Source organism: Penicillium atrosanguineum (genome assembly GCF_028827265.1).
Source record: "Penicillium atrosanguineum strain IBT 20685 chromosome Unknown utg000005l_segment0_segment0, whole genome shotgun sequence".
Classification (NCBI taxonomy): Eukaryota; Fungi; Ascomycota; class Eurotiomycetes; order Eurotiales; family Aspergillaceae; genus Penicillium; species Penicillium atrosanguineum.
The window spans coordinates 1,083,695-1,108,889 of record NW_026623137.1 but is presented as its reverse complement, the minus strand read 5'-3'; the positions used below and the strand labels follow the sequence as shown (position 1 = coordinate 1,108,889).

Genomic DNA, 25,195 nt, shown 5'->3' with positions numbered 1-25,195 from the left:
CACGATCATAACCAAAGAGGCATGTGGAGACCTATGTGGCCTCGGAGGAAGCGAATCCAAAGCTTCTCCGCATTTCCCCCACTTTACCCCGGATCCCACCATAGAACCTCCCATATTCTGTTATTCTGTTATTCCATGCCCCTGCGGACTGGGCGAAACTACAATTACACTGAGAATGGAGCCTATGATGGGGGCTTTGGGTCCTCAAAAGCCCAAGAAAAAACGTATTCGCAATTGGACGGCAGAGGACCGAGCCGTTCATCGAGAGTTTGAGAAGTCACGCCGCGAAGCCTTTAGCGAGCGTCTTGCTGTTGGTTACGAAGCAAAAACATCTGGAGGCTTAATTTTGCTAACATCTTTCAGAAGCTGGCGACTTTACTGCCTATGCTGAAGACAGAACAGCGCCCTTCCAAGCATATAATTGTGGACGCTAGTATCGCTCAACACAAAGCTCAGCAGACCAAAAACCTTCAGGCAGTGCATACAATCCAGAAGCTTATGAGTGAACGTGAAGATTTACTGCGTGAAACTAATAGTCTTCGCGCTATTTGTCAACCAGGAACTCGTGTCTCGCGCCAAGCTCAGCCAATAGACCCCGCGGTCGTCAAGATGCTGGCAGACCATAACGAGCTAGCTTTGGGGCCCGTGGAAAGACCTGATGAGCGGCATAAGCTGCCTTTGTCATTGAATACTCATGCAAGAAGGTTGATTCCCACCTCGATCGGTACTTCAGTACCCAGACACGTGTCCCATCCTCCGTGCCCTGACAACATACCACTCTCACCCCATGATTTCACGAACTGGGCTTGGACATCCCGAGAAAAATCTCGCGAACTCACTGCTTTACCTACTACTGCACCAGAAGCCTCTCTGCAATGGACACAATCTCCCGGCGTATTGACAACGACCCCACCTAAAGATGTCGACTCTGGATACGATACGAATCCCACTCATCTCATTGATGACGCTGCCCTTTTCTGGTTCCAACATCCTAGATACTTAAACACTACACCTCCCCGAGATGGAGACATACCATTAAACGTCAATGCACCCCACATGCCGAGCGACCCATCCATGTTGTGGCCTCCTCCCCTGGTTGTCCCCAATACAAAATAAGCAACTTTGGGGAGTATGATAATGCCACGATACGTCATTCAATCTGCAGATTCATCCCCAAATTACGAAACTCTACCTTGATGAATGAAGGATTTTTGAATCATCGCCCAAACCTAGGCATTGTCCATAGTCTCCTCAATCTTTTCCTGGCTTCTCTTCGTCTCAGGATCTGCTTTATCCAGCCCTGCCCTTCCGTTGGCTAGATACTCCATATCGGTTCTCGATAGCTCGAAATCCCACTAAGATTCCCTCGGAGGATCGGTTTGTGGGATCTTCCTCGACCGCTCTGTGGTTGATGTAGCGTTCCGCCATGGGTGGTCGGGCTAGATTGATCGACATCCAGGGGCATCCAGGCCCCATATGTACTGATAGGAAAGTCGCCCACTCGGCCCGAAGATGAGAAAAAGTCGATAGAACTTTCTGTGGATTTTCCCATCGTCACAAACGTATCGGATTGAAACTAGGTTGTTTCTCTGGGAATACGTCTTCTCCCAACGTTAGGTAGAGTAATCTCTGCTCGCTGGCAGGTTTCTACATAAAGAAAGAAAATAAAAATAAAAAAGAAGTGTTTAAGTTTAATAAACATTCTGATCCAGAGTTGTCTAGAGAAGTCTCTGGCGAAGTCAAAAGCACGCTTGAAGTGGTAATCTGATTGAATCCATCCTGGTTGGTTGGAGAGGAGGCGACAGAGGACATGGGAAGCGGTTCGGGTGTGGGCAAAAAAAAAGACATCCCGATTATGGACACGCCTAGCAACACCGTTGCCCTCTTCTCTGTTGTTCTCTATGCTACCCATAATGTACTGCCACTGACTGGCAAATACAAAGGAGTGAAAACAGGATGTTGGTAATGCAGGACCTGGCTGAGTTTGAATAGAAGGTGTTGATGTCAAATACATTTATAGAGCCCAAGGATCGTCACCGCCATCTTGGTGACTTTTTGAAACATCAGCTTGCAAGCATTCCCTGCTGGAAAGCTTGAAGTACCAGATGCAGCCTGATGCCGCTGGTCCGACATTCCCCCATACTGATGCCTTGCACGAGCGGCACGCCGGAACTTCAATATTTCATTTTTGTGGGAAATGAAGTGGGGACGTGTTGTTAAACTTCTAGGCTTGTCTTCACGGAACAAATGACCTATCAGGACCAGAACCGCCAGGCACTAATTCATGCTACAGAATGAAGCTGCGGCAGATACAACTTGTAATAAAACAGGGGCCAGTTGGTATGAACGCTAGCTAGTTTAAATTTTCGCATGAAGGTTCCAGTGCCATATTTAGCCTTTACTGACCTGATGGCCTGATGAGCTACATACCCCCTTTAATCACAATCCTCGGGCTGAGAATCAATGTCCTTAGCTCAATGCTCTCCCTCGCTCCCTCGTGCTCCATTTCTGAATCAACAAAATTTACTCAAGTCCCAGCAATCAGCTTTGTTACCATCTAATTCACACAATTGGACACCCTACTCAACGCCGCCTCGTGGTGTACCCGAAATGGGCCGCCACCAAGGATGGAGGAAATATTTCTCCAGGGAGATACGGTACCTAGTCAGCATTTGACTCAACTAGGATCGGCATATTTGTTGAGTTGCTGGTGCTATCGGTGGCACTGAACGTACTACCTTGGACTTTCAGGTGCCACTAAACGAGTCCTCATTTATCTCAGCTGCCGCCAAGGATTACTGCAACATAAATTTATAATCTCCAGATCGGAGGGCATCATATATTGGGCTACAGAGTCCCCGATGATCTGACCATCATCTTGGTGAGTGGCCTCTTGACCCACTCGACCATCTCCGCTTTAGGTGTCATTTTCGAATAGCCAGTGATACAGGTATTCACTTGTTATCAATCGGTATGCAGGCGCGTTTGTGTCATGAATTTATGAGGCAAAGAAAAGGCCTGCCAAAACTTGGAGCTCCATAAGATACTGAATTTCGACTTGTTTTCATGCCTAAGTGGGGCGGGGCCGCCTTAGCGCCGCGTCATAGCTTTTTCTCTGGCCGTCCGGGAGTGAAAATGACGGTAAATGACAGTTATTTTGACATTTAGATCGCTTCACTACCTCGTTGCACCCGCAAGAACCGCACAACCTCCAGGGCTGCAGAAAGACCCTCAACGCTTACTGAGTCCGTTTCCCAGAGGGAAAGGTTTGATCGTTTGACAAGGATTACTAGCTTATATCAGTTACAGGGAATAATGAAAAACATTTTTAGGATAAACCTATTACATAGAAGGCATTATAGACTTAAGATAATATAAAATCCACTCAATTCAAGCCCTGGATCTAAATAGAGATATAGAAGTAGAACGTATGATTCTTGCTAAAGCGGTGGTACCTAGGGGCAGTCAGGTCAAATTATGTATTTCGGGCCGCATACCGCGGACAAACTTCACCTACTAGAACCTCGGAACACGCAACAATATTGCTAATCCATCCTATTTTAAGGACAAGTAGGTAATTTCAATGCTAAATTAGTTATGTACAATTACAATTTATCTGGTTTCTCAACGATTGGGATTATTTAGGTTAAATGGAGGGGTTGAGACCAAAACAGTGTTCAATAATTGTAAACAGTGCAAATGAGTCATTAAGTTATACGTCCAAAAAGGGGAACTCTTAGTAAAATTATGCATTCGCGGGCCCATGAGGGTCGACTCGCTTGCGAACTGCAAATGCTCGCGGCGGTGCGATTCTGATGTAGGAGTGGTTGCGGGTTGGGGTGCTTCGTGGTTCGAGAATCTAGAACCGCCCCTCCTCATCTCGAGGCCTAATGGCCGTGGTGGGTCTTTTTTTCATAGCGGGAGTGTCAGACTCCCCGACAGCGCTTCAGGCCCCTTATCATTAAATGTCCAAATCCCCTTCAAGTTTGGGCATAAGGTACTCTTTATCACTACATGCCATGATCAGTGTACCAATGGCGGATTCCATTGGCCTGGCCAAGACCGCAGTGAACAACCACCGAACGCTGCCACCAAATGCAGCCGTGCAAAAGGCAATACACGACTATATCCTTAACCTCGAAACGAAGCTCAGAGCCCTTAATAAGTATGTAAGTAGCTCATGACTGTGCCATAATAGCCACTGCACTCAGTTACTAAGCTGTACTGTGAGCACAGATCCACGAGAATCCGGAGCTAGCGTACAAGGAGCATAACGCCCATGATGCCATCTGTGACTTCCTGGAAGGCCTCGGCTACCAGGTAATGCGACATGCCTACGGCTTGGAAACGGCATTTGAGGCCATTAGCGGGAAGGGTGGCAGAACAGTCAATTTCAACGCAGAATACGATGCACTTCCGGAAATGGGCCACGCCTGCGGCCATAATCTCATTGCCACGGCCAGTGTGACTGGGTTCATTGCTCTCTCTTATGCCCTAAAGCAGTTCGGAATCGATGGGCGGGTGCAACTCCTTGGTACACCGGCTGAAGAAGATGGAGGTGGAAAAATTGTTCTACTCAATGCAGGAGCGTATGAGAAGGTGGATGTGTCACTGATGATGTAGGTTTTCCTACCCCCGTCGCACTGTGCTGTTACTAGAGAGCAGAATGAGCTGACTGCGATACAGGCATCCGATGTCGGATGCCGATTACACAGACAAAGGCGTCTTGGGGTCTGCAGGGTTCTCATCCGTCGCATCCTACAACTTGCAAGGCACCTACCATGGCGTTAGTGCCCATGCCGGAGTCATGCCGTGGGGGGGCGTCAATGCGTTAGATGCTCTAGTTTCAACCTATGTCAACATTTCGATGCTGCGACAGCAAATTGAGCCCACGGAGAGAATCCATGGTGCTGTTGTTGAAACCCCAAAGGTCACCAGCAATTCCATCCCGACGCTTACAAAGACTCATTATACGACAAGAAGCCCCACGGTTAAAGGTGCAAGGACCCTTGGAGACAGAATCCGTCGGTGCATGGAGGCTGGCGCGCTTGCTACCGGTTGTAAGTTGGACATTGAAGAGATGTGTGGGTACGCCGAACTGCGCGTCAATGAACCTCTGTGCAACTCATTCCAGCAACACATGGCCGCAAATGGCCTAGAAATCCTCAAATCTGAGGGGGTTATTGGCGCAGCAACAGACCAGGGCAATGTTTCCTACGCGGTACCCGCCCTGCATGCATCTATCGGTATTCCGGTGGATGATGGATCTAAGAACCACACCGCCGGGTTTACCAAGGCAGCAGGAACTGCTGTGGCGCATGAGAGGACGGTGGTGTCCGGGAAGGCAATGGCCATGACTGGCTGGGACATAATCACCAACGATGCGCTGTATGAACAAGTCAAGCAGGACTTTGAGAGGGACAAAAAGCTCCGGTAGGCAGATATTTATGTATTTTGCTTCGAATTCTATGCCACTCACTCTAAATGCAGAAATGCGTAACCGTTACTCAACCCGCTTTGCATTGTGGCAGGGTGTGGTTCAAAGTATAGTCCTTTTCTTTCAGATACTCTGACTTGATTTGTTACAGAGATGTAAGATCGCTTCTGCACGTGTCAAATCCAATAGAGATACCCCACAGTAGAGTTAAAAGGGGGGCCTACATTAGTACTTTATTATTGATAAGGCAAAGTAGACCGATACTATTAATACTAGCGCTGCATTGTAGGCGCCAATCAAGAACATCGACACTATTTCGATGATGGCAATATCATCTATAAGACAGCACCCACTGTGGGAGGAAGACAGTGGCACTGAGTGCTGGAAGAGCACTAGTCTTTATAATAAATATATTGTTGAAATGAAACCAAAGTTTATACTAAGCCCATGAATATACTTAATAGCCACTTATACTGTCATCTTAGAAATCCCCAAAAGGAAAGCTTTTCTATTTCCGGGTAACAGTCCGGATATTATAAATCAATAAAAGAGAAACGTGATAATTGCTACTCCCAGACAGGTGGCACCTAGAGTATGTCAACACACGCACATTGAGAAACAGACTCCTGTCATCACCTACCGAGAACAATATTCATGTAACAATACCCAACGTTGCCAAACAGCCATCCAGCCACGGCTGGGCCCAGCGTCAGGCCAGTATTAAACGAGACCGAAAGTAGCGCGAAGCACCTCGCGCGCCCACCATGGGGGCCAAAGATATTGGGGGTTTCGTTTTCCATCTTCCCGACAACGTCTATTCACGGTACCGACCCGCTATTAGCATTCGTCCTCTCATTTAGCAACAGACGTCTAACTTACTCCGCATATGCAAAGCTCCAGCACCTTGAACGAATGGCAAAACTAATCCAATACCACATATACATATAATAAAGGCAGCTTCTTCAATTCTCTGGTTACCACTAGCCCAAAATGTTCCACTCCCAGGAATACCTAAACAGCATAGTAAGGGGCAAAGAAGAACCCAACCAGCCGTTGTTGGGTATCTGACACCGACGCGATCTCGGGTCCAGCCAAGAATAGGGGAGAGAAAGACTATAGGGACTTGGAGAGCGAAGAAAGTTATTCCGACTGATGACGGGCCCCAATTGAAGGTATCCCGAAGATAAATGGGTAAAGTTGTGTTGAAGGCTGCTCGAATCGCGGCTTGGACAATCGTGTTCAGAATGCTTGTCCATATACTAATGTCTTGAAGGAATACTGCGTAGAAATTGTGGGTTTCCGCAACTGAAGCCTTATCGATTCCCACTTCCGTTTCTGTGTCTGAGCCTACCTTCGTTACCAAAGCCGATGGTGGCAGAAGGGGCGATGTTTCAGTATGAACTCCCTCCACATCAGGGTGTGAGTCGCTTGGGGCGACATGGGATGGCTTGCTGTGCTTGGTATCATGAAACGAACTGTCCGAATCGTGTGAATGGCGCTCTGGCTGGACTATAATCAACCGCGCAATCATGTCGAGAAATAGCAGGCCCATTGGCACAGACCAAGCTGCCCAGTATCCCACCCAGCCTAACAAAACACCACCGAGCATTGGCCCACTCACTGTTCCGATCGTTATAAAAGACGTACTTAGTCCCATCACTGTCCCCATTCCACCATCACTTGCACTCTCCGTTATCATAGCCGTACAGACAAGCCATGCTGCCGAGCCGGCAACTGCCTGCAGGATCCTGCCCAGATATAGTGTCCATACTGGATCAAGCACTGTCAGCATTCATAGAGCAAGAAGCGTGGCCGGGGTGATGAATACATTGATGAGTGCACGCGACCAGCACAGTCCCCGTAAGACAAAGCCCGAGCGACAGAAAAAGCGGGCCTTTTTTATTGGAGGTCTTATCGAATATCCTTGCGAAAACAGGGGAGCAAATCATTGTCACGAGACCGGTTAGACTCAGCAGCTTGTTGGTGGTATCGGTTGTTTCGGATGGCTCGTTGTGAAGGCGCTCTTCTAGCATATAAGGAAGCATCGGTACGGGAAATCCGAATAGAAGGGTTTCTGTACACTGACATTAGAGGCATGAATTGTCATTGGCAATAAGCATTCGTGTTCCTACCAGTAAACAAGGCAACGCAAGCCGTGGCGACGATCAAATTTCTGGAAGACCGCCATCCCCGGGCGACTTGGTGCTCGGCGGAGATAGGCATCGCGCTTTGCGTGAGTCGACAGCTGCAGGGTGAAGGCATCGAGATTCTTCGTAGAAGATGGGTGATAATCAGAAGATACTCGTTGCCCTAGATTCGTAGGGGTACTGCAATAGTTGCCTTGCATGCCCCTGAGTAAAATCATGGCGTGCAGCCCTGCAATGATCGACAAGCCGCATGAACACCCACCGCGTCAGATCGCCGAGCATCGCGAGGAGCCTTTAAGCTCGGAGCATCTATCCCATCCGGGAGTATCCGCGGATCGTCCGTGGTATCACAGATCGGCATAGCCCAAACTTAAACTGCGAATACACAAAATACCACTTAGGGGATTCTATGCTTTTTGATTGGCTAGGTTCAAAATCCCTATTGTAGAGCGCCTTCCCGAGTACCGCTAATTTTCGTTTTAGTATCGCTGAACTATGTGCCCGATGGTTGATTCCACGGCCTATACGAGATAGATTATTTTGCTGACCCATGTTGACAGGGCGCAGAGGTTATCTTGGGGCGACTGGTCAAACATTTTAGGAGAATACTAGATGCTTGTAATCGCATTGATCATTAATATCGTAACAACTGATTTTCAAGGGGTAAACCCCTGTAGTTTGGTAGAGCAGAAGTCATTAACCCGTAGGTGAGTCGAAGTGAGTTTAGATGCATACAAGAGTCTGAACAGGATCAAAAACTGTATCATTGTCCTCTATATAAAGGGACTTCACATGCTGCAGATAAATGTGAGGAGTTGTTCTGGTGACGACAAATCCTCGGTATGATTTGCGTCCTGACACAACTCATCAAAAGACTCCAGCGCAGCATTATAGTCAGGACTGTGAAGTAGCCCTGAATAGGCGGATGGGCTCAAATTCACTGTTCCCCGGTTGGCATGAAGAACTAGAGACGCAGGAGGATCATACGTACTGATATTGAACGGACTATTATATGGAGCCGCATATGTCTCTGCTATAGAGCGGCAGACATTGACACACGTGGGCTGACCAAAGGGATGGGGATCAACTGAGCATTCCATTTCTAGCGCGGAGTTATTATTCCCGTCCCAGTTGGTAACTAGCGACTCAGGGGGCGTAAGATTCTGGCCAGGCCGCACAGCTAGGGCATGACTCGTTGATGGGCTGGAGCTCGCCGTCAACCGCGGTAACTTGCGAGAGCCCTCAGTCGCGTCTGCTGAATTGAATATATGAATATAAGCATCGTAATAGTGCCCTCAGACAATTAAAGGCTTACCATGAATGTCCTTGCGCTTTCTGCCGGTCAGATCCCTCAATGTCCCGGCAATGTGATCTCCTAATTCTGAAAGCTCAAGGTCCCTCACGAGGTTGTCGATACCCAGACTTTTCAGTTTGATAACTGTTGCGTGCATTCGCTCTTGGGTACATCTTGACGTATATCTGGATGATCTTACTGAGACTGAGTTGTTTGGGGGGAGGGAGATGAAGGGGGAAAGCATACGCTGAGTGAGGCACATCTAAAGGTAATGCAATAAGATAGCCCAAGGCAATTCCTTCACTTCTGAATTGGCCGGCCCATTCATGATACTTGCAACCCTGATCAACCCAATTCAAGCTTTTATTTACAGCCTTTTGGTCGGGGAACCGCTGGGGGAAGTCCTGGCAAAGCTTGTTCGCCAGCGCAGTGCGCATGTCCCGGATCCAGTGGGTGCCGGTATGATATCCGGCCTCGACAACGTGCTTGTAAATGTTGTAGCACTCAAATCTATGGTACACCTTCATACGGTCACGCAAGTCAGCATTGTCTTCTTTGGTGGCTATCGCGGCCTCCCAACCCTGCCCCGTTGGGAGGGCCGTCCTTGCTTCCTCGATCTCACGCAAGAATTTTCCGCGGTCTGTCTTGCAGCTCTCTAAAAGTAGTCTCGTACTTGGCGAGAGTGTAAGTGTGCCAAAGGTGTCATCATCCTCGGTCGCAACATGCAGAGGCGTCGTTTCTCCTGAAGTCGGCGATGCAGTGGTTGTGTTTGCATCGAAATGCGAACAAGGAGTACTTTGGCTACTAGTGTTGGACTCCCCTGGTCTGGGGCTGCCAATGGGCAGTTGGTCGTCATTCCTTTTGGAAACTGAAGAGAACACTTCCTGATGTTGGGACGACCTTCCCTGGCGATCATAGCCAGCAGGCGAATTGACAGAGAGCCAGTGCTGTCGGGCATCACCTCCCACAGCGCTTGCAGACGTCGTCCTCGTGGCCGTGACCGAAGGCCCGCAGTCTAATCCCGCACGTGAAGAGTGGTATAATGTACCAGTAGTCAGGTTCTAATACGCTCGATACAGAGTGAGCATCATGAGATAGCAGTGCTTGGTGAATGCGATCCGATCAACCAACTGGATTGAAGGGATACCGACCTGCTTAGCATGGCACAGAAACAAGTTAAAGAAGCGATCCAGTGCTGAGATATCACAATCTGACAGCTGCCCCTTGCATTGGAATACCCGAGAAGCCGAAATACTGGCCTCATTTGTCCTGTAGAAACGGGCGAGTTGGGCAAGCAAGTCTTGTAGCTCTGGCTCCGGCATCATCCTGAGGGCCTGAAGTTTCCCTATACCACAATCCACAGCTCCATTTTTTAAAATTTTCCAGGAGATCCTCCCGGCCCCTCATAAATCAGGGACCATCCTCCGGAGCGGGCAGCCCAGCCAGCCATCTCAGTTTCCCACAAATGGCGGTCTGGGATCGTCTGGCGGATGCGCGTCCCAGCAAGACAAATGTTTCTCGCGGACGTATCATAGACATGCAGGTGACACGTCTGGTCAAAGCGCTGCATTCCCCGCTTATGCATGAATCGTGTCCAAGTTTCATAACCGTGGGCCCTCTCAGCTCCAGATCTCTGCAGATCGACGATCGGTGATGGAACCGACGAAAAGGGGCGAGGCAAGTAGGGTCAATTTTCCGCTCTCCTGGTCGATCTGCAGCCTTGTCTATTTCTAAGGAGGAATTATCTCAGGTCTTAGCACCTGTTTAAAATGTCAGCAGTCGAGGCTTATATGTGCTTTTTGTCTGGACGATGTCTAATCCGGTCGAGATATACAAGCAGATAGCGGCATTTTTGCATTGAAACAAACAGTCATAGAATCCCGGAGGGGGGTTAGAAAGAGAGCATCATTATACTACATATTACTCAATTGTCATCCAATCATCGCCACCTGGTCACTAATTATCACACTGTTCTTTTTGAGTCTACCGACGCCATTGATCTGCTCGCCGTTCTATTAGCTCTGAGATCATTTGACATCCATACCCTGGGTCTTCTTTTCGTTCTTTTTCACGCTCTTCCACTCAAATCCGAAGGAGGCAACAAAAATCATGCATGAAAGCGTGAGATTCAAGTAAAAGATCGAACTTAGAGAATCATCATACACCCGCAACACAAATTCAAGCTGGTTCTTCGATACTTGGTTTCGTAACGATTTTACTCCTCCATGTGCATTGGCACTGGAATTTAGCCGGGCTTTACCGTCAAGGCTTTCCATCAATCTCGTCTCGAGCAAAGTTTTGGAGACCGTGACGAAGATCGTTCCACCCAGAACTTGCAGAAAAGTCAGTATAGAAAATCCCACAGGGGCATCCTGTTGAAATGGAACAGTCTGAGCTGCGGTCCGAACATTGCACCAAAGCCGCCTACAGTCAAGTCAGCACCAGAATAAGGCTCGAGTTTCGGAACACACTTACATATGCTAGACCAAATGATAGCTAAAGCATGCAGGGTGGAAGCAGAAAGCCGGACTCATACCATGAGATGTCTCCGAAGCTGTTGAACTCGTCCGTGATGCTAGGGACAGCAGTGCCGATAATTGTTCGGCCCTGTGGGTCTCGTTCAATAACCCAAGTTGACGTTTGGCGAACTTTCGGGGACATGCTTACCAGTGCAAAGAGGAACATTGCGAAGTAAAGGGCAGTCATTTAGGGAAGGATTATCTTGTGAGAAGGGTACTCTTCCCGGTCTACATGTTTTTCGGGCGACATTTCGATTTCATGACCTTCGGATAATTTTTTGTCCTCGTGTCTTTCGAGCCGCTTTTTGTCTTCCAAGTGTTTCTTTAAGACGATGTTGGCCAAAGTGGAGAAGATGCTTCTCATTATTTTTATTTGAAAGATTCATTATTCAAGTCCTTGCAGAGATGTTGTCGGTCTCTGTGTTTGGCCGGTGTCCGAGATAGTTATTTTTTGGATACTTCGGGTTCGGTCCCGCGCCCGAATTTCACCCCTCGGCTCGTAATCTTCTCACCTCTCGTCTCTGATTGAGTTATCGTTGACTTGAATGACCAAAATGGCCAAGAGTGTCGCATGTATACCATGCTCAAAGCGCAAAGTCCACTGTGGCCGGCAAGAGCCATGTTCTCACTGCAGGCGACGCAAGAAAGAAGAATGCACCTATCCCAATGCATCACCTTCTACCCGAGTGAGGGAGTTGGAAGCACTTGTCCGAAGTCTCGGGCATGATCCCGATAGCGAGAGTACGGCTCTGAGGAAATACGGCAATTTCTAGGCCGGCTTTACTCAGCCAATCTGCATCTTTTAAATTTTATAAACGACCGAAGAAAGCCTCGCGCGGCCGAAATAATTCTCGCGGTTCGACAAGCGTATGAGCATTCATTCTTACGCGGCACGCAGACAAGCAAAGCCCATGCGACCTAACCTTCTTGTGAAGCTAGAATCATTGCTAGCCGCGAGCAAAGCCTCCGTTTCGGACATGGAGGGCCCGCCACAATTTGGCACAAAAGGTTATACAGCGGACACTCTTCAAAAATTGGCCACGGAACAGGCTGAGCCCAGGCCATTAGAAATCAACGATGAATCGGCTCTAGATGCCATTTTAGATGTAGACCCGAACGACATTGATTGGTCATTTTGGAGCAGCTGGGAGAAAAAAAAATTCTTTTCTACAGATTGGGCAGGCTTCGTCAGCTAAATAGCGCCCTGGTTGAGCAGAGCCGAAAGGGGTTAGTGTCTAGCCCGCGGCTGCCGAACTTGCGCCAAGTTACGCCTAGTGCCGTTAGTAGTTGGCTGCCGAGATCGTGCGACCGTCTGTTTCAACCTCACCTGGGATCATGATGTTGTATGTTTCGATCTATGTCCCACGAGGCATCGAACGGGGCCCAGGCACCTTCCCCAGATATTATCCTGATACATTGACGCAACGATGTAACCCGGTCCGTGCAGACCGGGGCTGCCGCAATTTCCGACAATAGACCAAGCTTAAATGACTGGGGGCTGTTTGCTTCCTTGGTTTACTGGCAATGGAGTCCCTGGAAACCTAGAAGTGAAGCGCGACTGTCTCAGAAGGGGTTCTCCATGTGGGCTGGCGGCTGGATCCGAAGCAGCCGAGATAGGGACAGGGCGCAGGGGACAGGGGACAGGGGACAGGAGACTGGGGACTGGGATTGGGATGACGCCTTGCGATGGACGAATACCAATGAAACCGCGAATGTCCGACCAGTCACTAGGCAGCATCAATTTCAACCACGCGAAAGAAACACGCGAGAACAAGAATCCCGGAGTCCCGTTGGTTTTCCGGTGCCCGGTAGCGGGTTGCTGTATAGGAAAAAAAAAAGTGGGAATATCATGTTCCGAACCATCCGCAACCGTCCGGAGTTGGCACTGATTGGCCTGTCACCCTTCACGTCTCAGGTCGGATGCGGAGATACAAGCTTTTGCCGAGCGAATACCAAGGCTTTGCCGCCCGGTGGATCGGGAGGCTACCCACCGCCACGAACTCGCGCGTGCCTTAGCCATGGTCCCTGTGGCAAGACATGGAGAACGTTACATTTTTCACCAGAGTGGGTTGATCTCTGATAACGTCCTAGTCAAACACTGGAGGAGTTGATTCGCCCCCAAGAGGCTGTTGATAACTGCTCCACTGCATCCAATCGTAGGAGGCTGGAGATTAGGCCTTGCTCGGCGTGACCGTCGACGGTCTCTCCGCACGGAAACGTTCAAATAAAGACCGATGGCGCGATCGCCCCCCCCCGTCCCCCTTCCCTTTCTCTTTTTTCTTTTGTCTCACTTTCCTCGGTCCTGATCTGACTCTACTTAAGAGACTGTCTGCGTTTGGCTTTTCTAATTTACATTAAAACGCAAGCATGGCAGGCATGATCTCGGCCGCCAATCTTGGCGGCATCGCCGATCCTCGTATCGGTCATGAAGCTGATATCATCGGCACTGAAGAAGAACACCACACCTCCAAGACCGCTGGAGATATTCCTCCGAACTATGACGGTCCCAACGAACACCATAATATCCCGGCTCCCATCCTGGCTGGAAAGGATTCCATCTACTTGGATCCCAGCATTACTTTCGAGAACTACGTCTTCTGGGCCAACCGGTCTCGTGAATACGAGAAAACCATTCGCACTGATGACAAGGGCTTTGCAGCATGGGCCAGCATGCTCATGGGCAAGAAGAAGAGTCCCATTGAATCACAAGACGCCACGCCACCAACCCCTTCAGAGAACGCAAATGAAAAGGAGAATTCTGATGAGAAGAAGACCGAAACCGACCCTGCAGATATGACCGTGAAAAATGAAGCGACCGACAACTACGGTGTTACCGAGACCGAATGGGAACAGGCTCAGAGAGCAGCTCGTACTGCTACCTGGGGTTCAATCTTCTATCTGATTACCACTGATATTTTGGGCCCTACTAACGTTCCCTGGGCCATTAGTCGCATGGGCTATGGACCGGGTTTCGCTTTGTACACTGTTTTCGGTATCATGGCTGCTTATTCTGGTATGCAGCTGTGGAAAATCTTTGTCGGCCTGGACTCCACCCGCTTCCCCATGCGCAACTATGGCGACATGGCCTTCCGCGTTTTCGGCAGCTCCGCCCGTATTGTCGTCAACGTTCTTCAGAGCTTCCAGTTCTTCTTGAACGTGTCTCTGTTGATCACCAGTAACGGACAGGGTTTGGCACAGATGGTGGAGGGCGAAAATGGCAAGGGCTTCCTCTGTTTCATCGTCGCCGAGGTCATCTTCATGGTCATCGGCTTTGTTCTCGGTCAAATTCGTACTCTGCAGCGTCTGTCCTTCCTTGCCAACATCGCTATTTGGTTGAACGTTATCGTTATCATCATGACCATGGCGGTTGTTCACCAATACCCTCCGAACTATGCCGCCGTGCAAGCCAGTTACCCTACAATTAAGAAGGGTCCAGTCGTGACCAGCGCCAACTGGCCTGCCAGCTCTACCCTGAATGACAAGGTCAATGCTATGATGAACGCTGTCTTCGCCTACGGTGGTGCGACCCTGTTTAACGAGCTCATGGCCGAGATGCGCCGTCCCTACGATTTCTGGAAGGGATTCATCTGTGCCGAGATCTTCATCTACGCCTGCTATCTGATCATGGGCATGGTCGTCTACAGCGCCCAGGGTCAGTTCACCTTCAACCCTGCCTACCAGGGAATCCCCGACTCGGCCTACCGTTTCCAGACTCTTGGAAACGCCATCTCCTTCATCACCGGTGTCATTGCGGCCCTGCTCTACGGAAACATCGGTATCAAGGTCTTCTACTCCTCCGTTCTTCGTGACGTCTTCCACTTCCCCCACTGGACAGCCGCATCGGCAAGTGGCTCTGGGTCGGTCTCGGTAAGTCGTTCATCCTTCCCATAACTAGATCCAAAATATACTAACAACCGCAGTCCCGATCTACTGGGTTCTCGCCTGGATCATCGCCGCCGCCATCCCCCAAATCTCCAACCTTACATCTTTCGTCGGTGCTGCTTGCATCTTGCAATTCTCCTACACATTCCCGCCCATGCTCCTTGTCGGCTACAATGTGCAGAGGGACGCAATGCTCCCCGAGGAGCGCTTCAACCCGCAAACTGGCCAAGCCGAGCGCGTGGACAGCGGTGTCAAGCGCTGGATCCGCGGCTACAAGAAGAAGTTCGTGTGGAACACCTTCGATATCATTTACTCCGCTGCTGCTCTGTCGTGTGCTGGCCTGGGTATCTGGGCCTCTGTCGTGGCGATGCACACCGATTTCGCGGAGTCTGCTCTTACGCCCTTCACTTGTGCCAATCCTGCTGGTTAATTGATGGGAGATGTAAAACAACATTCGATAAATGTCTTATTATTTCGGTAGAACGATCAATCTTGGTCGTTTCATACATAGGCAAATGATTATCCTATAAGCTTCAATTTTTGTCAACCCTCTTAAGCTTAGTCGTTCCAACCTGGTAGTTAAGACCTGCTCAGCCGAAGGAGGTGCTTTTCTGGTTCCTAGTCAATACTCATTTGATTATGAATAAATACGAATTATTACCGAGGCTGGTACCGTGTAGTCATCAATTTGACGGATTGAAGCAAGGAATAAACTCGGGCATAAGCAACGGGAATAGCATCTAGCATGTTTCAATACTTCACAGGCTAATGTTTTTGGGATGGCTGCAAGAAATTGAGGAGCCAATTTCGCTTGGAACCTTTGATCAGTTCTGATTGTGTGATGTCGGGCGTCTCCTTTTCCGGGCTTACTCCATTCTTGAGTTTCCGTCATCGTTCTTGTCCTTCAGTGAACCTTGACGTTTCACCGTGCGAGCTTTCCAGGGAGTTCTTTTTATCGGGAGTATCGGACTGGTCAATCAGCTTTGGTAAATCAGGCACTGCATAATATCCCACTGTCATCTTTATAGGATATCTGGGTTAATCTCGTTTGTCATTCCCTTACACTGATCTGCAGTCTTTTCAATCTTGCTCCTATACTGAGATTCAGCTTGTTATGAGTATTGAGAGCTGGTCTCGCGCAAAGGGAAAACGAGCGGGGCGATCGTGACGCTAGATCTGCCAAGCATTCTGGGTGGTTCCATAACGGCCACCCCGATCAGCAAGGGATTATATGGATTGACAAAGCCAGAGACCGATCAGTATCTACCAACTACCATCATTCCTATAATGCCCGCTACAGTTGCGCAGATTCTCGAGCCTTATGAGGAAAAACCGAAGCTCGTGGAGCGTATAGCCTTCCGAACAGTATCACCTTCCATTGCCATAGTCGAGCCCAACCCAGAATGGCCGCAACGGTTCGAACAAGCCAAAAAGCGGATTCAAAACGCCCTTGGCGACTTGATCTTGGACATCGCTCATGTCGGCTCTACCAGTGTTCCCGGCCTACCAGCTAAAGATGTTATTGATGTTGATCTGACACTGAGAGATGCCACGGATGAAGCATCATACGTGAAGCTTCTGGATGAAGCCGGGTTTCGGTTCCTCTTGCGCGAGCCGCGATGGCACCAGCACCGGTTCTTTGTGGAGGATTGGCCCAAAGCCTACCACGTCAATCTCCACGTGTGGGGTCCCGACTCGCCTGAAGTTGCCCGTCATCGTATCTTTCGTGAGTGGTTACTCAAAACGCCAGCGGATCTAGAACTGTATGCCAAAGTGAAACGCGAAGCGGCTGAACAGACGGTCGTAGTTGGAGGTTCGGTGATGGAATACAACCAACGGAAAGAGAAAACGATCCAGGAGATCCTAGAAAGAGCATTCCGTGATTTGGGCTATATTGAATGAAACACTTGAGAGGTGAGATACTTGGTGCTGTCGGAATTGAAGATGAGTAAGCTAGTTTGGTAGCATGAGCAAGCGGAATACTCGAAGGAGTTGCAGTATTAAAAGAATCGACTCCAACCCTGTATATGTAGGGGGGGGGAAGGGATTCGATACGAGGGTTGGTGATGATGGAAATTCCCAGGATCCTCCAACCTAAAAAAAGAAGCTGCCACCCAAACGCGACTAGATTCTAATTTATCGGCGAGTTCTACGCCATGTAAAAGCAACTGACACCCACCTGGGCAATTGACGAATCTCAAATATTATACAATTCCATTATGCGACCTCAAAGCTACTAGTTACTGATCAGGAGCAAGAGATCCCATCCAACTCCGATCTTCCTGCAGTTTCTTTTGTCCAGAAGACTTTGGCACCCGCCGACCAACCTGTGGAACCAATGACTGTGTAAGCGTCTTCGCATCTTGCAGTCTGCGCACTGTTTCATCTCTTCCAAGAATGGTCATAGTCTCAGGCATGCCAGGTCCCGGTGCCGAAGCAGACAAGGCCCAGCGAAGGTAATGGTACAGTTCCTTTTTGAAGACCTTGTCGGTAGCCACAGATGATGAGTCCATTTCGGGCGCAATCTCAACGGAATCAGAGCCATCGTAGGATGTGATGTTGGAGCGGTGCATCTCGATGTTCCAGTGGGCCGATGGGACGAGCATCAAAGCTGCTGCTGCGGTGTGGAGCGCCAGCATGGGGACAGTGGGAGTTGATGTGGACGAGGACGAGACGGGGTTATAAGTAGGTCGGTCGAGCTTAGTAGCGAAGAAGGTAGAGTTACGCTCCGCGAACTCCTCCGCAGTTGTGTAGGACTTGGCGTCCGCACGGATGAGAGGGGAAATGTATTCGGAGAGCGTGCGGCCCCGGAGAATCCGCTCACTTTAGGTGGAGATTAGTCTTGACCGTCGGTTGAGGATATGGGCAAGGCAAAACTTACAAGTGTGGGCTGAGATGATTCTCCTCGACAACCTTGCATACTCTGTTGACCATATCATCGAATTCAGGACCGCCATTTGCTGCGAAGCGCTGCGCGTGGGCCTTTTGAAGGAACCAGAGCTTCTCAAATGCGACAACTGTGTTTCCACGGGTGAATTTGAGGTTGAACTAGGAGGAGGATTAGCAGAGGAACCCAGGTCTGGCACGTGGAACTTACAAGTTGCTCTAACTCTCCAAGATCAAACACATCAGACTTCTGCGAGTGCGACCAGCCCAAAAGCGAAGCGAAGTTGACAAGCGTGGCCGGGAAAATTCCTTGTTGGTCTTTGAACGAAGACAAATCGATATCTGCGTTCCGCTTGCTCAATTTCTGCCCCGACTTGTCAACCAGCAGCGGGACATGGCCGAAGCGTGGCGGCTCCCACTTGAAAGCGTTATAAAGGGCGACATGCATCGGTGTTGAGGGCATCCATTCCTGTAGATTATTAGCCGTGGGCCTTCAATAAAGAATAAAGGCATCTTACCGTTCCGCGAATGACATGTGTGATCTTCATGCAATGGTCGTCCACCACATTCGCCAGGTGATAAGTTGGGTGTCCATCCGATTTCAGCAGAATCGGGTCATCGTAAACTCGATCAATCAAGTCCAATTTACTGCTATTAGGTTTGTTTTGTCCCGTCTTTCCATAGACCAAATCGTTGAACATTGGGTATCCTTCCACCTTCAACCGGACGACGTGAGCCTCGCCCTTGGATGCTCGGTCCTCGGACTCCTCGGACGAGATATGTCCACACTTTCTGTCATATCCAGGTGCCAACCCGGCCTGGCTTCGGTGGCGTGCAAATGAATCGAGACGCTTGGAGGAGCAGAAGCACCGATAGGCGTGGCCATTGGAGATCAAGTCGTCGGCATGGGATCGGTACAAGGCCGTTCGCTCGGACTATGAGAGATTAGTGTTAAGGATCCCGCACTCGTATAATAAGGTCTCCGCATCTTACCTGTCTATATGGGCCGTAAGGACCACCAACAACAGGGCCTACCAACACAATGTCAACCCATTTCCTTCCTCCCTCATAGGCTGCTTGTCATATCACTCAAATGATCTTACCTTCATCCCAGTGTAGTCCCGCCCAATTTAAATCATCGTACAATCGTTGTTCGGCATCCGGAATCGTCCGTTTCTATATCCTTCAGCAGCCGTCTTGGCCTAGCGCAATGGCACCACCAACCTGATCGGTATCCTCAATGCGCAACAAGAATTGGCCACCGGTTCGTTTCGCAAGGAGATAATTGAAAAGAGCTGTTCGTAAAGAGCCCAAATGGAGGTATCCGGTCGGCGAAGGTGCAAAACGCGTGCGCGCAGGCGCGTCGGGCAAGTTCGTCTTTGATTTGCGGAGTTGCGCGCCCGCGGAGGTGGACGAGGATCTGCACTGAAGGCAGGTCCAGGTATGCCGGGCAAAGAGCCGGCTTGAAGGGCTTCTCATGGGGAATTGTGAGCGAAAGCCAGGTGAATGTGAAGCAGTTGGGCTGCACCTTCCGCGCTGGAATTTTTGCGGAGGAGGGTCTCGGCTCCGCTCAAAGCTACCGACAAATTTTCGGTTTGCGACTCCGCTTGATCAACACTTCCCATCTTGCTTGCTCCGCACGTCTTTTCGGTCCTTCTAAACTAAGTACTTAATCTCTGGTTCTTCTTCAAATACCCGTTATTACCGCCTCATAAAAGGAGAGCATCGCACTGAGTATGGACCCCGCCTGAAATCCGTCTTATCCGCCCGTTTGACTGCTTGCTGACAAGAACTGCAGTGGCTCCTGTCGAAATCGACCTCTATGGTATGCGCAATCCTTTATCATTATTGAGCAAGGTCAAAGTTCAAAAACTGACCTAGTTTTCTTATCACCACAGAGGTCCTCGAGATCCAGCGCGGCGCGAGCAAAGACGAGATTCGGCAGGCATACCGCAAGGCAAGACACGTCTCTCAAAATCTCGGGTTGCAAAACTAACCATGTCAACTGTAGGCTGCTTTGTCCAGTCACCCCGACAAAGTCCCCGAAGACGAGCGCCCGACTGCCGAAATCAAATTCAAATCCGTCCAGGAGGCATATGAGATCCTTTACGATGATCAGAAGCGTGAACTTTACGACCGCCATGGCATGAACGCGTTCAACGGCTCCGGAGACCCCGGCATGGGTGGTATGGGAGGTGGCCCCGATCTCGACGACATCCTGGCACAGATGTTCGGTGGTATGGGCGGTATGGGCGGCGGTATGCCCGGCATGGATCCTTTCGGCGGTATGGGAGGCATGCCCGGAGGTCCTGGTGCAGGCCCGCGCAAGAGCCGCGATGAGGAGCAGGACTACGAACTCAGCCTGGTGGATCTATACAAGGGCAAGACTGTCAAGTTTGCCAGCGTCAAGAATGTCATTTGCAGCTTGTGCACTGGCAAGGGCGGAAAGGAGAAGGCCAAGGCGAAGAAGTGCTCTACTTGCGATGGTGTTGGATACCAAGAGGTCATCAGAAACATGGGTCAGTTCCTCACCAAGGCTACACAGCCCTGCACTACCTGCAGTGGACGAGGATCATTCTTCAGCGACAAGGACAAGTGCAAGAAGTGCAAGGGCAAGCGCACAGTGGAGGCGAAGAAGATGCTCGAGCTCTATATTCCCCCAGGCTCGAAGTAAGTCATTCTCATCACATAGAACTTCGAACAGTTGCTAACTGATTCAACAGGGAGGGCGACAAGATTGTCTTGGAAGGCGAGGCTGACCAGGTTCCCGACCAAGAGCCCGGTGATATTGTTTTCCGCCTGGTCCAAGAGGAGCACCCTGTCTTCGACCGTGCTGGTGCAGACTTGCGAGCTGAGATCGATATCACACTAGCTGAGGCATTGACCGGTTTCTCACGCGTCGTGATCAAGCACCTCGACGAGCGCGGTATCGAAATTACTCATCCTGCCGGCCAGATCCTCGAGTCCGGCCAAGTTTTGAAGGTCGCCGGAGAAGGCATGCCGATCAAGCGCAGCGACGCTCGGGGTGATCTGTATTTGGTTGTCAACGTGAAGTTCCCCGATGAGAAGTGGAAGCCCAGCCCCGCCGTCCTCGAGAAGCTCAAGGAGATCCTCCCCAAGCCCGATGCACCCATCGAAGCCGCCACCGTGGATGAAGTCAAATATGACCCTAAGGGCAATATGGAAGAATTTGGTGCTAACAACCCTAATGGTGGTTCTGCTTGGGAGGACGAGGAAGAGGAGGAGCCTGCGCAGTGCGCGGCTCAGTAATCGACACAAAAATGGGTATCATGCTTATATGGCATCGACGGCGTCTTGGGCTTTGCATTTTCTCTGTGGCCGTTTCTTTGAGACACGATCATCTCCATTCTACGATCAAGATAGTACAATAGACCATTTCATTTGCTAGAATGCACTTTATTCAAATTATATTGATCCATAGATCAACTTCAACATTAAACCCGACATTGCTACGGTGACTGAAATGGATAACTAAGAGCATGATATTATTGAGGAATTTTATTCACAGCCTTTCTTGACAGAAAGAGATCTTGAAACAGTGAATGTCTGTCTCGAGTTTCAATGGGCAAACGACTCGAGAGCTTTGAAAGGCGATACGCCGAGATAGACAAGGGGAGAGTTGATCTTGCCAATCCTTGAGATATCTGCACATTTAAGGACACTTCAAGGCGACTTGAAAGGGACTAGCTGGGCTCTGTTTTCAAAGAGAACAATATCAATGTTATGATGCTTGATGAGAATAAAGAAATGGTTTGAACAAAGGATAATATTATCAACAAAGAACTGTACTACGCTGTAATCAAACATAAAAGACCCTCAAAAAGAGTGCACGAGAACGCAAAGAAAAGCCGCCAGCTTCAGATGAGCAGAAGACTTGAGAATAATAAACAGAGAGCCGTAGCACCGAGCCAGCAAAACAAAAAGAAACCAGTCAAAGAGGGAGTAAGTAACACCATGCCAACCCAAATAAGAGATAAAACTCAATTAAAATCCGTCCGAAGTTGAGAGAAACTTTCGTCTTTATGGCGGGAAGAAGAAGAAAAGGACCAACGGATCTCCAGGCGCTTCGCAGCAGCGGACATGATTAAACATTGACAAGAAAGAGAGCATAAACAAGAGTGACGTGAAAGAAACTCGTAATTTTCACAGTAGAATGCAAGATGGCGGAGTCGCTCATCAGTGGAAGACACCAGCCCATGAGTAGTCTGAGCAAGCTCAGTCGTAAGGATCGTCAACATCCATCGTGAACCATGATCGCCTTAGTCGGGATCATGGCATCGTCAGAAAGCCAAGCGACTGCGGAACCACAGCTCGATGCGCCAATTAACGAAAAAGCATGAAGTGAATATGTAATAAGCGCCGGGTGCTAAGGGTAGATGAGGAATTGGAGGCGCTTTTGAGAGGCGATTAATAGGTTTCATAGTCGTCAGTCCACTCGTTGTCGCTACCTGCGACTCGGAGGACCTGGCCGGGGTGAGGACCATCTGGGCTGACGCTTCGGATGCCCTTGGACTTCTTGCCGGTCATATCCATGCTATCGTCAGGGGCAAAGCGCTTGCCTTGTGCGGCCCGCAGCTTGGAGTAGTAGATATCGCTAGCATCATGCTCATCCTCAGATGCATCGTCGAAGGTCTCCCAGTTCTCAGATCCGGACACGGTGGTTGTGGTAGTGGAGCTGGAAGTTTGACGGAGGGCTGGGGGAGGTGGTGCTGAGTTAAGATAAGGATTCAGTCGTGGGTATCCCTGCATCGAGGAGTTGAGTGACGAGTTGAGGGAGGACATGGAAGAATGCGAGGAGTGAGAGGAAAGCTTATTTGGCCGTGAGTGGCCCATGACAGAGGCACTCATAAACGATCGTTGGCGGTCATCGTAGATATCCTCGGGGCTTACTGGGCGCACAAACGCGGACGACATAGCACTGTTGCAACGCGGCGGCTCCGTCAGGTGGCTGTTGCGCTCCTTGGACTCAACAGTCAAGGCGCGCATTCGTGGGGGAGGTCCACGAGGCGGGGCCATCTTTCCATTTATAGTACTGGATGAGTAGGATCCAGGTCCAGTGCGACGCTCAGGTGAGTTACCCCCCTGAGGCAAGTTGCTCAATGGAGCACGAGCTGGGAGTTTGGAGGGCGACGTCGCTCCAGATCTGCTAGCACCGTATCCGATAGTGTTGTGCTTCGCTGCACCAGGTCCCGTGGGAGTTTTAGTCGCAGAGCGAGGGGGAGGAGGTCCACGCATAGAGCTACCAGGGCGAGGGCCTTGCATCGAGCTGCCGGGACGAGACGGAGGCTGATGGCGGATGGAGCCGATCTTAGAGGTAGAGGGAGGCGCAGAGGGAGTCTTGGATCGAGGTGGAGGTCTGGCGGTCGTGGGAGTCAAGTTGTCGAGATAGCGTTCACCGTGGACGAGGAAAGGTCGACCGAACTCGTCTTCCCAGTGCTCTAACTCCTTGCGGAGCTCAACTTCAACCTTGGGCAGCTCTCTAGCGATGCGCTTCCGCATCTTCTCCTCTCTGAGAAGCTTACCGGGGTCGCGCTTCTCACCCTTGTTGCCACGGCCCATAAGACGGGAGGCATCCTGGCTAGAAGAGGACAGAGCCTCACGGTCCGCCAGCAGACCGCGGTGCTTCTCAATCATTTCCAAGGTAGGGGCGCGCTGCTCTTTGAGGGTTTCCAAGCGCGAGATCTCAGCCTCATGGGCCTCAAGCAGCGCGTCACTGCACACATCTGAGAAAGCAGGTGTGAAGTCAAGCATTTCTTCCTCGGAAAAGAAGAGAATGTCCCAAAGCTCCTGCAGACGGCAGCGAGCATCTTCGACAAACAAGTGCATATTCTGTCTCTTTAATTCGTTGAGACGAGCGAGCTCCTCCTCAAATTCGTTAATAGTGCGCATACCGCAGCCACGGTTGGCTGCAAGGAAGGCCTTTCGATCAGCCTCTTCGACACCGAAGCGCTCCCAGAGGCTCTCGATATTGGCGCGGAGTTCCTTGATCTTGCGCTCACGTCCCTTCTTCTCCTCCACCAACTTCTCACGCTTGGCCATCAGGTTGGCAAGGTCGGCTTCGTGGAGACCAAGCTGCTCCGGAGATTCACGATAGTTTTGAACAATATTGGAGTCTGTTTGCACCTGCGGAGTTCCAAGCTCAGCCCACATCTTGATGATCTCCTCGGAAGTGGTCTGGACGAATGAAATGCGGCGGTGGTACTCTTCGTAGACCCTGCTGAATTCGGAATCAAGAGCAGTGACATAGTCGGGGGAGAGGTCGAAGCTGGGAGGAATGGTCGATCCCGGGGCAGTGGGAGGCAGTTCTATGGTGAGGAACGAAGCTTCGAGGTGTGATGAGTAGGACTCGAGAGCATCGACAAGTTCTGTATGCGGTCAGCGGGTCTATCCGATGGATACAAGAATTGGCGCACTCACTCTTGACTTGTTCGAAGCGCTCACGGTGAAGACGGCTCATCGCATCGTTCTTCTCGCGCAGAAAGGCGATACAGCGGTTGAGGGGGTAGGTCACCTTGAGGTCGGCGCGGTTGAGCTCGTATTGGCCATTGGCCCTTTCGTCGCCCAGTGACGCCTCCATTTGTTGAATAGTCGTAATCAGGCGTTGAGCCTCTTGTGTCATTTCTTCTTTTTCTCTGTGGAAGTAGATTATCAGCATTGAGATGCGCCGGGTGTGCTTTGTTTACATTGCCAACTTACTCGTCAACGAGCTTGAGATGATTGTTCAAAGTCTCTGACAGAGCGCTGAAGAGCTAAGCGGCCGATTAGTATGGACGTCATTGATCAATGGATTTGTCGCATTCAACATACCTCTGCTTCGCGGGAGTCGCGCTCGCGGGCGGGTACTCCAATCTCATCAAAGATGCCATGGAGTTGCTCCACTATGTTGTTGACCTGACTGGTCAGGTAGCTCGTGTCGACAGCCATTTCCAGATATGATGCTGGTGGACAGCGAGGCTCAACTGGCAATCAAAGAATGTAGTGTACACCAACGACAGTGCGACAGCGACGC

At 50.1% G+C, this 25,195-nt stretch overlaps 9 protein-coding genes across 9 annotated transcripts; 5 read left to right on the top strand and 4 right to left on the bottom strand.

The window, feature by feature from the left end:
* Positions 1–175: 175 nt before the first annotated feature.
* N7443_006663 (basic helix-loop-helix domain-containing protein) lies at positions 176–1,116 on the top strand (the record flags this gene model as incomplete). Its single annotated transcript, XM_056886719.1, has 2 exons — positions 176–310; positions 364–1,116. 2 exons carry the CDS (start codon positions 176–178, stop codon positions 1,114–1,116), a joined length of 888 nt encoding a protein of 295 aa, XP_056740368.1.
* A 2,918-nt stretch (positions 1,117–4,034) lies between these two features.
* N7443_006662 (M20 family metallopeptidase) lies at positions 4,035–5,437 on the top strand (the record flags this gene model as incomplete). The annotated part of the gene is made up of 3 exons (XM_056886718.1): positions 4,035–4,169; positions 4,237–4,619; positions 4,687–5,437. 3 exons carry the CDS (start codon positions 4,035–4,037, stop codon positions 5,435–5,437), a joined length of 1,269 nt encoding a protein of 422 aa, XP_056740367.1.
* Positions 5,438–6,069: 632 nt separating this feature from the next.
* On the bottom strand, positions 6,070–7,660 carry N7443_006661 (Aprataxin-like protein; the record flags this gene model as incomplete). Its single annotated transcript, XM_056886717.1, has 5 exons — positions 6,070–6,251; positions 6,317–7,057; positions 7,085–7,207; positions 7,266–7,511; positions 7,570–7,660. 5 exons carry the CDS (start codon positions 7,658–7,660, stop codon positions 6,070–6,072), a joined length of 1,383 nt encoding a protein of 460 aa, XP_056740366.1.
* A 712-nt stretch (positions 7,661–8,372) lies between these two features.
* Positions 8,373–11,584, bottom strand: N7443_006660 (uncharacterized protein; the record flags this gene model as incomplete). The annotated part of the gene is made up of 7 exons (XM_056886716.1): positions 8,373–8,836; positions 8,900–9,022; positions 9,078–9,939; positions 10,117–10,223; positions 10,923–11,302; positions 11,415–11,485; positions 11,546–11,584. The coding sequence occupies 7 exons, from the start codon at positions 11,582–11,584 to the stop codon at positions 8,373–8,375; spliced, it is 2,046 nt and encodes a 681-aa protein (XP_056740365.1).
* A 2,180-nt stretch (positions 11,585–13,764) lies between these two features.
* Positions 13,765–15,709, top strand: N7443_006659 (uncharacterized protein; the record flags this gene model as incomplete). The annotated part of the gene is made up of 2 exons (XM_056886715.1): positions 13,765–15,264; positions 15,293–15,709. 2 exons carry the CDS (start codon positions 13,765–13,767, stop codon positions 15,707–15,709), a joined length of 1,917 nt encoding a protein of 638 aa, XP_056740364.1.
* Positions 15,710–16,566: 857 nt separating this feature from the next.
* Positions 16,567–17,181, top strand: N7443_006658 (GrpB family protein; the record flags this gene model as incomplete). The annotated part of the gene is made up of 1 exon (XM_056886714.1): positions 16,567–17,181. The coding sequence occupies one exon, from the start codon at positions 16,567–16,569 to the stop codon at positions 17,179–17,181; it is 615 nt and encodes a 204-aa protein (XP_056740363.1).
* Positions 17,182–17,519: 338 nt separating this feature from the next.
* On the bottom strand, positions 17,520–19,644 carry N7443_006657 (glutamate--tRNA ligase MSE1; the record flags this gene model as incomplete). Its single annotated transcript, XM_056886713.1, has 7 exons — positions 17,520–18,102; positions 18,161–18,327; positions 18,377–18,634; positions 18,684–19,100; positions 19,159–19,196; positions 19,269–19,341; positions 19,390–19,644. 7 exons carry the CDS (start codon positions 19,642–19,644, stop codon positions 17,520–17,522), a joined length of 1,791 nt encoding a protein of 596 aa, XP_056740362.1.
* A 343-nt stretch (positions 19,645–19,987) lies between these two features.
* Positions 19,988–21,435, top strand: N7443_006656 (putative DnaJ domain protein (Mas5); the record flags this gene model as incomplete). Its single annotated transcript, XM_056886712.1, has 4 exons — positions 19,988–19,990; positions 20,066–20,122; positions 20,177–20,835; positions 20,889–21,435. 4 exons carry the CDS (start codon positions 19,988–19,990, stop codon positions 21,433–21,435), a joined length of 1,266 nt encoding a protein of 421 aa, XP_056740361.1.
* A 1,158-nt stretch (positions 21,436–22,593) lies between these two features.
* N7443_006655 (putative microtubule associated protein (Ase1)) lies at positions 22,594–25,110 on the bottom strand (the record flags this gene model as incomplete). The annotated part of the gene is made up of 4 exons (XM_056886711.1): positions 22,594–24,551; positions 24,604–24,818; positions 24,883–24,935; positions 24,994–25,110. The coding sequence occupies 4 exons, from the start codon at positions 25,108–25,110 to the stop codon at positions 22,594–22,596; spliced, it is 2,343 nt and encodes a 780-aa protein (XP_056740360.1).
* Between the last annotated feature and the right edge of the window lie 85 nt (positions 25,111–25,195).